A 12,679-nucleotide genomic window follows, 5' to 3' on the forward strand; every position below is an offset into this window, starting at 1 on the left:
TTTAGAGGGCCTCAGAGGCATTGAAAGAATTAGCGGAAAAATGTTTACAGTGGTGGTGGTGGGGGGGGGTAGAGATTTAATATGGCTTTTAGGGCACCAGTTGAACACAGGCAAATCCTTCCAAATACACTTCTGGGGGGTTCCTTAATGCGGAACACAGTATTACTAAATCACTAAGTGACACTTCTGCCAATAGGATCGCCATACATTGACAGCTCATAGTTAATTCTGTTTGTGGGTGTATATACGGTAACAGTAAATTCGGGCGCCTGAGGCTAGTGGACAAATCGGGCGCCGCCATTCACTCCTATAATAAATATCGTTTAATGGGCGCCCGATAGGAAAAAAGGGCGCCGGAGAAAACTAACGTTTTAAAAGCGGCGCCCGGAGACTTAATGTTTTATTACTGTTTCTCATGATTACACATTATTTAATGATTTATACATTTTTAAATATTATTTTTAAACGAAAAACCAGTACAATATTTTTTTTCAAACATTATTTTTAAACGAAAAACAGTACTTTTTTTTTTTTTTTTTTTTTTACATTATTTTTAAACGAAAAAACAAACAGGGGGGTCTTAGGTTTAGGCACCAACAGGGGGGTCTTAGGTTTAGGCACCAACAGGGGGGTCTTAGGTTTAGGCACCAACAGGGGGGTCTTAGGTTTAGGCACCAACAGGGGGGTCTTAGGTTTAGGCACTAACAGGGGGGTCTTAGGTTTAGGCACCAACAGGGGGGTCTTAGGTTTAGGCACTAACAGGGGGGTCTAGGGGTTAGGGGTAGGTACAGGGAGGGTTACTTAGGCACCAACAGGGGGGGGTCTTAGGTTTAGGCATCAACAGGGGGGTCTAGGGGTTAGGGGTAGGTACAGGGGGGGTTACTTAGTAATTTTTTTTTTTTAAACGTTATTATACGTTTCACTATTTAAACGAAAGATTAACGTTTTTACAATTGCCGATTTAATGCACATTATTTAATGATTTATAACTTTAAAAAACATTAATTTTAAACGAAATACAGTACAATACATTTTTAAACGTTATCCATGCTTATCGTTAAAAACCCGGCGCCCTTTTTTCCCAGCGCCCCTTTTTAACGTACGCGTATATACTCCAACTCCAATCTGTGGAGGAATTAATGGTGAACCTTATCTCAGCTTGGTAACAGAGGCTGTGATATTGGAGTATCTAAGTTTGCTGCAAGTCATGGATAAGGCTGGGTTGCCACTTAAGCCAGATCACGAACAGCCAACAGAAGCGGATAGTGTAGTGTTCGTTCCGATGGTCTGTGTTGGTCTGGGTGGGAGAAGATGCGTTTCTAGCACAGGTTATATAAGAAAGGCATCCGCTCTTTCAGGAAAAATAGGATCACTGTTTACTGTTCTAATGTGGAATAAATAAATAAATTCAAAAATGTCCCTTTTCTGCTGTAGTGGGAACCAAGCCTAAAGCTGGGTACACACGTGCGCTGAATGTCACCCAGTAGGGATCGGGACTTGATCACTCTCTAGTCCCCATATTTCAGCTTCAGTTAGGTATGGAGATTCATAGCTGTGACACATTTACGACACAGTACAGCTAAGAAATAAAACATTAGTAGCAAAGCCTCTTATTTTTATTTTCAGTTATATAGCTTTTTTATAACATTGCATGATTCTGTCATATATGCAGATAGTAGTCATATAAAACAGAGCTAATGAACCTTTGAACTTTCCTGCAGTAAAACCCTATCTCAAGTTGTCTCTCACTGTTTCTAGGTTGTTTAAGTGCTTCAGAAAATAGTACTGTATTCGACCCAGTGGGTCAAAGAGCTCATAGAAGCTCTTTTGCATAGATAACAACCAATGAATCTTAACTCTGGAAGCAGGAAATTTGGGTGCATTAGGCAAGTGGACAAAAAGGGCGCCGCCATTCACTCCCATAATAAATATGGTTTGATGGGCGCCGAACAGGAAAAAAGGGCGCCGGAGATTATTAAGGTTTTCAAACGGCGCCCTAAGATTTTTAATGTTTTCAAACATTAAATTTACGTTTACCTAATGTGCCCGTGACAAATAACGTTTACAAACACATTTATCGTATTTAACTAAAACGTTATTTAAAATATCCCTTACTGTTTGTAAAACATTATTATTCACATAATAAAGCGATCAGTACGTAAATTGTAATAGATTTTTTACAGTCACTATTTGTAAAACATTATTATCCACACAATAAAGCGATCACTAAGGGGGGTCTTAGGGTTAGGCACCATTAGGGGGGTCTTAGAGTTAGGCACCAACAGGGGGGTCCTTATGGTTAGGCACCACCTGGGGAGATTTAGGGTTAGGCACCACCAGGGGGGTCTTAGGGCTAGGCACCACCAGGGGGGACTTAGGGTTAGGTACCACCTGAGAGGTCTTAGGGTTAGGCACCACCAGGGGAGATTTTGGGTTAGCCACCACCAGAGGAGATTTAGGGTTAGGCACCACCAGGAGGGTCTTAGGGTTAGGCACCACCAGGGGGTCTAAGGGTTAGGGATGGGTACAGGGAGGGTTCTGTGTGAGAGTAGGGTTAGGTTTAGTTGTATTAAAAGTTTACTAATGTTTTACAACAGTTATTACGAACGTAGTTATATATTTTTTTCATCGTTATAAACAACATTTTCAGATTCTATTATATGAAGAAACAATAAATGAAGGTTATTCACAATAATATACAATTATAACGATTAAACACATATTATTGTTTTTTAACAAACGTAATTATGTTTCACAGGGAGGATTATCGTTTTCACAATTTACGAGTTCATACACATAATTAAATGTTGTTTTAATTTGTAGAATATTATTTGTAAACAAAATACAACACAATATTTTTATAAACTATTACCGCTTATCATTTACACCACGCACCCTTTTTTCCCGACGCCCTTTTTGCATGTACGCCTTAACTCTTCCTGTATTGGAAAACAATATGAGACTCTTTTCTTTTCTACTAATGTTCACTTTCTTTGCTGTACTACACATACAATTCATTAATTCATTATCTTATAAGTTTATTTTCTGTTCAGGTTTAACCAGCTGAGCGGTCTGGACGAGCTCAGCTCGTCCAACACCGCCAGCGGCTGCCGCTCAGGCCCTGCTGGGCCGATTTTGATGAAATAAAAAGCAGCACACGCAGCCGGCACTTTGCCAGCCGCGTGTGCTGCCTGATCGCCGCCGCTCTGCGGCGATTCGCCGCGAGCAGCGGCGAAAGAGGGCCCCCCTAGCCGCCTGAGCCCTGCGCAGCCGGAACAAAAAGTTCCGGCCAGCGCTAAGGGCTGGATCGGAGGCGGCTGACGTCAGGACGTCGGCTGACGTCGATGACGTCACTCCGCTCGTCGCTATGGCGACGATATAAGCAAAACAAGGAAGGCCGCTCATTGCGGCCTTCCTTGTTTATTCTGGGCGCCGGAGGCGATCGGAAGATCGCCTCCGGAGCGCCCTCTAGTGGGCTTTCATGCAGCCAACTTTCAGTTGGCTGCATGAAATAGTTTTTTTTTTATTTAAAAAAAACCCTCCCGCAGCCACCCTGGCGATTTAATCAGAACGCCAGGGTGGTTAAGTTGAGTTTCACTTTAACATTAGTTGAGAAATCTGTTATCCTATATAGTATGTACTTCTGCATAACCAAATAAGAATGTGCACATATGTTAACTGTCATATGTTGTGTAACAGGGGAAAGGAAGTTTGAGGATACGTGATTGAAGCTTGGACACGGAGTACAGACAGAACAAGCATAGGAGTCTGGTGACCCTGCAGAGGCAACAATGAAGATTGCTGGGATTATCCTTTTGGCTTGTGTACTTCATTCAGCAATAGCATATACAGCAAAGGACTCGCTGGTGACCCTGAAAAATAACGGTTATGAAGACATTGTTATTGCAATACACCCAAAGATTCCTGAGAATGGAAAACTGATTACAAATATAAAAGTATGTATCTCTCTTTCTGTACTTTTTTCCTTTTACTCAAGCTACTAAAATATATCCTTGGTATAGCTGTGCTCGCTATAGCTTTGCACCTATCCATATGTGCTAAAACCTCTACTGTCTGTTATTGCTTACCGGGAAAGCTCAGATTCTCGAAAGAATCATAAACCCCACCCTCCTACCAGTGCAGATGAAACCCCCATGACCCCCCCCTGGCTTAGGGTGGGCATCTAAGTGCAGTGGTTGTGGTGTGAGTTGTGGTGGGTGCTTCTTACACCATAGCAAGCCACATACCTTCCAACATTGGGCTGGGTGGGTAGAATGAAGGGTACCTTCCAAGAGAATGTGGCAAAGTATCTGGTTCAAATTTAAAGAGGAACTCCAGAGAAAATAATGTAATCAAAAAAAGTGCTTTATTTTTACAATAATTATGTATAAATGATTTAGTCAGTGTTTGCCCATTGTAAAATCTTTTAAATCCCTGATTTATATTCTGACATTTATTACATGGTGACATTGTTACTGCTGGCAGGTGATGTAGCTGCTGCTTGCTGTTTTGGCAGTTGGAGACAGCTGTAAACAGTTATTTCCCACAATTTAACAGGGTTCACAGACAGTAAAACTGCCAGAAGTAACTCGGTACTCAGAGCTTCTTGTGGGAGGGGTTTCACCACAATATCAGCCATACAGCGCCCCCTGATGGTCTGTTTGTGAAAAGGAATAGATTTCTCATGTAAAAGGGGGTATCAGCTACTGATTGGGATAAAGTTCAATTCTTGGTCGGAGTTTCTCTTTAAAGGGAACCTGAAGTGAGTGGGGTATGAAAGCTGACATATTTATTTCCTTTTAAACAAGGCAAATTGCCTGGCTGTCCTGCTGATCATCTACTTCTCCTACTTTTACCCATACATAGGGCCATATGTGCTGTAATATGTACGAACAGAGGCGCCAAGCAGAGTAAAACAATGTTCTATAAATGATAAAAAGAGGGAAGTCGAGGTGGACTTACCTCCCTCTGGTAGTGGACATATACTCAAATGCAGAGTAAAAAATATACAATTTATTCACAGCTCCATAAAATCGCAACGCGGTTCGCGGTCAACAGTCCCGCTTCATCAGGCAGTACAGGAGCATATAAAACTGGTTCAGGTCCATAAAGCGTGTGAGCGCCTCTGTTGAGGGCCATATGCAATTCACCTTTTCACCTGAATTTTCTCCTAGGTGATACTTTTAAACTTGTCAGTAAAATGCTTTTTAAGCCACCAGAAGCAAGAACATACTCAAAATAATTTTGATAGTACTTTTTCACCTACTTTTTGGTACTTTTTTAGTTAAAAAGTGCAGGAAAGTTATTTTAAATCGAAGATGAAAAATTATCTCCTTGGAGAAAACTTAGGTGAAAAAGTGAATTGCATATGGGCCTTAGACCCTAAACAAGCATGCAGATCAGGTGTTTTTGCCTGAAGTCTCTCAGGATTAGCTGCATGTTTGTTTCAGGTGTGTGATTCAGACACTACTGATGCACAAAAGATCAGCAGGATGCCAGGCAACTGGAATTGCTGAAGGAAATAAATATGTAAGCCTCCATACCGCTATCATCACATCAGGTGTTCTCTAAATATGTCAGTATAGAATATGTATTTTTACAATTGACCAGTATGGGAGAGCATTGGGGATAATTTGGGAAATCGCTGAATCCCTTCTGAAACTTTGATGTGACCTTCTGTCTGTTCAGACTAATGGGAGCTAATTGGGGCCCTGATTGATGATGCGGGAGGATTGTGAATTTTTTAATGGTATGCTTTCTTTGTATATGTAACATCATGACTTGTGTGTTTCACAGAAAATGATGACCGAAGCCTCAACCTACATGTTACAAGCTACACAGAACAGGGTATACATTAGAAGTTGTAAGATTTTAATTCCAACTACTTGGGCATCCAACAGCACTTTTGGCAGGCCTAAAATCGAATCTTATGACAAGGTAAGTTAGACCAAGCAGTAGAGAATTCTCAATTATCTTCAGTACGTAAGGCATTTAGAGTATATGGAATGTTTCTCTGGTCACATTGTAGTGCAACCAACCATACACAGGCAGACACGCCAGAAGGGTACATTTAAAAAAGCAGTACATTGAAATGAACATTTACCAGTGGGTAGAATATTGGCAGTGCTGCTCACCAATATTCGCCAAAGTAATTTTCACATTAATAATGAACAATTTCAAAAATATATTCATCACACTAAAAACGAATATAAGAAAGTACAGTAGACCTGCTGGCTGGCTGCAGATGAACAGTTTGCTCTCTACTTCCACTTTTGCAGGCAGCCAATCACGATCCACGATGCGTTGCCCTGTGTGTGTCATACAAGAGCATGCTCTGTTCTGTGCCGTTTGAGTATACAGTGAATTATGCTTTTTTTAAGTGAAAACAGTGCTGGGCCGAAATTACGCATTAGCGTAATTACGCATCGTAATTCACTACAAATGCACCGTAAGCGTTATGTGTAAGGTTACTGTCTTACGCGTAATTAATTACGCGAAGACCATAGGTTACGTTATTACGCGTAACAAATTACGCGTAAGACAGTAAACTCCCATTGAAATTACACAGTCTGCCGTAATCGCGTAATATTACGCTCCCGTATAATATAAAAAAGCCGCCGACTTTAAGGGTTAATAGCAAAGCCCCCTTAAGTGCTAAGAGCCTCAAATTTGGAGAATATATTAAGGAGATCAGAAGGAATAAGGGGAAAAAATTTTTTTCAAAAAGACCTTATAGTTTTTGAGAAAATCGATGTTAAAGTTTCAAAGGAAAAAAGGAAACTTTAACATTGATTTTCTCAAAAACTATAAGGTCTTTTTGAAAAAAAAATTTTTCCTCTTATTCCTTCTGATCTCCTTAATATATTCTCCAAATTTGAGGCTCTTAGCACTTAAGGGGGCTTTGCTATTAACCCTTAAAGTCGGCGGCTACCTAACATTGATCCATGCGTCAACTTTTCCGCTTGGCAGCATGGCCTTACGCATTAATTGCTAGTAGGATTTTACGCGTAAGCCAATAACATAACAACCCGAATTACGGTATTCTTACGCGTAATTGCGTAAGGGCTATGCGTAATTACAGACATGTACCGAAATTGAATGTCTACGCCATTAGCGTAATTCTGTAATGCGTAATAGCGTAAAATTACGCGTAATGATCCGTAAGCGTAGCTTTTTCCATTACGCCCAGCACTGAGTGAAAAAGCGCAAATGTATTACATGAATCTCGCAGGCATTTTCGCTGGCAAGCCGAATTCTTCATTTTCGCAAAGATTAATGCGGAAAGAATATCTGCATTTTCTCTCATTACCAAATATCAGCAAATTTACTGATATTTTACAATGTCATTTTACCATTGGTAGATTATCTGAAAATGTACAGATATTCTTAACGGTTACCTAACCCTCACACAAATCCTCCCCTACCTATGCCAAACGCTAACCCTCATACCTATGCCTAATACTATCCCCCCTATGATGCCTAAAACTAACTGCCCATACCTATGCCTATCACTTACCTCCCCCACCTACTAACACTAACCCTCAGCAGTAGCTGCTAATTATCCATTACCAAACTTCTTGGTTGAGCAGAACTCCTATCAAACATAGATGACCCAGACAATGAAGATAACCTAAAGAGGAGCTGTAATGATTTCACTAGAATGTAATTATTTTCGAATACCTACTTTTACTTTAATTTTCCTGGTTATGGCATCACAAACACCACTTTTATCCACATTTGGCTATATTTTGATATGTAATCCGCCCTCCCAGCATTGTTTAGCCTAGGCTGTGGTGTCATGCATCCTTCTCTTACCCAGAGCTCTCTGGGAGATCGTGTGATGTTCCTGCTCACTACAGAGAGGAAATCACTGTCCACAGTGATTCACATTGGCAGCAGTAAAGTTGCTGGCTAATTCAATAATTTTTAAATGAATATTGAGTAAAATACGCAATTGTATTCATTAAGTTTCATATGCAGTAAAGTTAATTTGTAAAAATGAGATGGATAGTGCTGGTTACACATAAGTCAAAGTAGCAGTGAATAATGATATCTTATGACAGTGCACACACACTTACATGCTAGTCTAATGAAGTATAATGGTATGTCTCACATGGGTATTCTAAAGTTGTACTAATTTGCTTTCTTTGTTTGTTTTATTATTATTCCTTAGGCTGATATCATCGTAGCTGATCCATTTATAAAGGGAGATGACCCATATACCTTGCAATATGGCGGCTGTGGAGAACAAGGAAAATATATTCACCTTACACCTAATTTTATGCTGAATGACAGATTACTGCGGATGTATGGCTCAAGAGGTAACATTTAGGAGTATTCAAATTCTTGAGGCATGAATTTATTTTTACTGGAGTGTAAAAACTGGAGTGTAAAAATTTTAATACAATTTACTTGTTTTATGGACACTAAACATCCCTTGTAGACAACTCTCCTCTACTGTCATATCATCCACTGCCAAGGGAAAAGCCTTGTACCTGGGTACGAGGCATGTTACTAGTGGGGCCGAGGTTGTACAGGCAGCACGATCTGTTGCTATGTGGGGGAAAGCAAGACCAATGGAGTGGTGCATTAGGCGCTTCACAAAGTGGGCGGGGTGAGTGGGCAGAACAATGTCCTTAAGCCAAGTCGATCTACTAGGTGTACTGCTTGCTAACATGCCGAGGTGGATCGGGGTTACTGTACACACTCTAGATTCTCAGCAGAGGCAGCTGTTATTGGCAGCCTTGGCCGAATATTATGCTTTATTTTCAATTCAAGAGTTTGTCTTTTCAGTCACTAGAGAAGGTGTGGCTATGGCTTGGCTCTCAGTTGTCAGCCTGGTTACTGACAATGTCCACCAGTTCTGGGGCAAACTACTGGAGGTTTGGGGGGGAGGGTGAATAAGTCATGGCTTGTTTATTTACACCTATATAATATGTGTATCTGAGCCAGAACTTTAGTCATTACTCCCATGTCTATAGGCCAAATTTGTAACTGTGATGAGATGAGGGTTCATACTAGAGGCCTGTGCGAGTCTAATATTTCAGACCCGCACCCACTCTACAACCCGCTTTCTGGTGAATCTGGTACCCACACCCACAGGCTAGCTACACCAGCTGATCCGCAACCCGATAAAAATCAAAACGGTACCTGAACCCAGCCAGCATTTCGGGTAACCTGTAGGTTACTGAACCGATGCAAGCCTCTAGTACCTCTCAACGTGTGGTACGCGTACCCCAGGGGGTACTTCTGATGGTTCCAGGGGGTACTCAGGCTTGACATACTTAACCAAGATTAACAAATTTTGAGTTTTAGAAAATGATAAATCTAACTTAAACAACACCAAATCAGTATTTTATCTAATTCAAAGCAATAGTAAATGCTTGGAAATTGTTTAGGACCAATTATCATGTGCTACCATTAAATATATATTTGTCAAGGGGTACTTGTGATAATTTTGACTATTCTAGGGGGTACCTGGTGAGCACAGGGTTTTAAAAGGGGTACATACCAATAAAATGTTGAGAAACACTGCTCTAGTTCATACACCACGAGCAGACTGACTGTTCAGATGAGAACTCATTTATTCCATTTCAAGAAATAGAAAAACTCCATCTCGCACAATAGGAAAACTCCATCACAGAAAATACAGCAGATTCGCACTTCAGCATGTTTAGCACAATACACACTGAACACATATTATAGTTAACAGTAATTATGGCACCTGAGTCTTATAATTACTCGATAGTGTTATAATTGTCGAGTGTTATAATTGTCCATTGCTACTAACCACTCCCCCCTGCTGCCTAACCCTTAACCACCCCTGCCTAAACCTAACTACCCCCATGCCTAACCTTAACCCCCGCCCAGCCTAAATGTAACTCCCTAAACTACCCCGGTGCCACCATAGTAAAAGCCACAATTAGCAGTGATGAACATGTATTATGGTGCCTGATAAATAGCAGGGTAGTTTAGGGGGTTTCGCTTAGGCAGGGGGAGGGGGGTTTCGTTTAGGCATCGGGGGTTAGTTAGTTAGTTATTAGGCAATGGGGGGGAGCAGCAGGGGGGAGCAGTTAAAGTTATGCACCAGGGGGGTTGGTTAAGGGTTTGGCAGCACCAGGGGCAGTCTTAGGGTTAGGGAGGGTTCAGTGTGAGAGTAGGATAAGGTTAGGTCATAGTAAAATATACCGTATGTAAAGTTTACTGATATTTTACTAGAGAAATTAAGTAGTAGAATATCAGTAATTTTACCAATATTCTTTCAGCAGCAGTCTTTAGTGCTCATTTTACCATGCATCATTTTTATAGGTACGCTTAAAGCACCCACCAGAAGCTGCTTTATGTACATTGCCTGTCATCCCTATTCCTCCCCCATTGAACAAACAGTACGGGCTGTTTGGCTGCAGATGTGCTTGTACAAGAGTCTGTGTAGACCCCTCTGTGTTGCCCTAATGATTGACTGATGTGTAGACACCTATGTACCCACCTCACTATGCAAGGAGATGGATCCAGAGACGTCTGCCTGATGACGAGCGCTCTGCAATCCATCTTCCTCCATCTTCCAATGGCAGGGTATGCGCAATGTTACACAACGGGAGCAATGGGACTTCAAGCAATCGTGGTATTTAGTGCGGTAGTCACCTGATCTGAACCGCCATGTCCGTCGCTTAACAATGCACAATCACAGTAGGGGGCAACATTGTTAAATGATGTCGCCCTACGTCGGGTAACATCACCGCAAGTATCGCCCGGTGGGTACTAGCCATAAGAATCTGTCTTATTGAGCTTTATGTAGGTGCCAAATTAGGATATTCCCACGGAGGTAACTCATGCTGTGTGGTGTGTGTGTGTGTTTTTTTTTTGTGCTGTTACGGTATATCACGTCACATTTACAGTAAAATTCTGGTTATGTTTCTGGCTTGAAAGTGTGATTTGCCATTGTTAAAAATAGCATTGGTGAACATTTTTTAATTAAGCTTTAGGTTATAAAGTCATCTAGATTGCAACACAATAGAGCAGTGGGAGACTAGTGGCATCTAATTTATTAAACATTAGTCTACAGTAATCTAAATATGGACTGTAAACCTAAAATGTGATTCTAAATGTAGCTTGTTAGTTTTTCAGATTCTTCCACAAAGTCTTTGTATTCTCACAGAAATATTGCCTTTGAATCACAAGTAGGGCATTTGGAAAAACTTAACTTACTGGAGCTTATCCATATTAAAATATTGAAAACAAGCAGACCAGTATACTACATCACACGTATTAAATTACCATGCAAATGGTTTTATACATAACAGAAAAAAGACATAAAAGTACTGTTAACTCAATCGCAGCATTAAGCTGGCGCCTAGTATCTGTTGTTGCTTAGAAAATAGGTCTTCAGGAATAATTATGTATAGAGACTTCTCTGGAAAAATAGTACACAAGTGTCCTTTAATTCCTGGAACAGCTTTATAGATTTACGCCAGAGATGATACAAAAAGAGAAAGAGAAGACCTTTTTCTATCTACTGGTCTTATCTCTAATACATATTTTATATTTACTTGATGACAAAAGAATAAAACATTGGTATTGAATTTAAATCAAACCTGAGGTGAGGAAACCTATCAGGTTTGATACTATTCTTATTATAGGGGATGCTTTGGATAGCATAGAGCCTTTCCATTGCTTTTATCTGGCCCATCGTCTCAGCACTGTCCTCTAGTGTAGTTACATGACCAGCTGGTTTAAAGAGCTCTTCAGAACTACTCATGTTCCTAAGTAGGTGCGAAGATGCGAGAGGCTCTAGAAGAGATGCGCTCATCCTCGGAACTACTTAGTAGTACCGTAGAGCAGAGCTCCCCAATCCTGTCCTCAAGGCCCACCAACAGTACATGTTTTGCAGAAAACCACAATCATTCACATTTGGGGTAATTGGTGTCTCAGCAGAGCTGGTTAACTACCTCTGTGGATTTCTGCAAAACATGCACTGTTGGAGGGCCCTAAGGACAGGGTTGGGGAACTCTGCCGTAGAGTACTGAAGTGTTAGCAGGTCAAATACCCGATCGAACCACAGGCCAGACGAAGGAACGGTAAGACTCTATGTGATGCAGAGCTTTCCCTCTACTATGTGAGTTTTCTCACTTCAGCTTTGCTGTAAACATCCCTTGAAATTCATGGACTTCAGGTCCACTGTAAGCTGTTTTATGTAGTGACTTGAGTTGGTCGATGACATGCAAATAACTCTGTCTTGCTTGCTAATTGTATGCAGCTTGGATTTTGACCAATCAAAATTGACAGGAAGTATATTTTCATTTGCCCGGTTCTAAGTTTTATACAATTTACATGAAGCCAAAATTATTTGCATCTCATTGACCATCTCTAGTTCTGAATGCTGGATCTCTGAAACTTTAAATCATGAACTCTTTTCAGCTTCTAATGACACATTTCTGTAAAGGGGTGTTTGTAACATGCTTAAAGTAAGGCAGTTCATAAAGGGAATCTGTCTGAAATGTCCTGCTGGCATCCCCTATGTACTCACTGTCACTGCAATGCAATAAAAAACATAAAAAGAAGATTGGAGCTCTAGTTGTCTGTATAGGCTAATCTGGGAAATGATATGAGACCATTTTCAAGTTCACCATCCTACAGTGAAAAAAATTCAAGACTGTTGCCAATCTTCCAAGTACTAAATGCC

General features: G+C 40.7%; 1 protein-coding gene across 3 annotated transcripts in view; it reads left to right on the plus strand.

Moving 5' to 3' along the window:
- LOC137521074 (calcium-activated chloride channel regulator 1-like) overlaps positions 1-12,679 on the plus strand; it is a 98,200-nt gene that overhangs the window by 19,366 nt on the left and 66,155 nt on the right. For all 3 annotated transcript variants that reach the window (XM_068239846.1, XM_068239849.1, XM_068239848.1), the window contains exons 2-4: positions 3,700-3,956; positions 5,797-5,937; positions 8,174-8,321. In XM_068239846.1, the coding sequence (XP_068095947.1) occupies positions 3,792-3,956; positions 5,797-5,937; positions 8,174-8,321 (454 nt within the window). In that variant the 5' untranslated portion in view covers positions 3,700-3,791. The remainder of the gene's footprint in view (positions 1-3,699; positions 3,957-5,796; positions 5,938-8,173; positions 8,322-12,679) is intronic.

Source organism: Hyperolius riggenbachi, chromosome 6 (assembly GCF_040937935.1).
Source record: "Hyperolius riggenbachi isolate aHypRig1 chromosome 6, aHypRig1.pri, whole genome shotgun sequence".
NCBI classification, from domain to species: Eukaryota; Metazoa; Chordata; class Amphibia; order Anura; family Hyperoliidae; genus Hyperolius; species Hyperolius riggenbachi.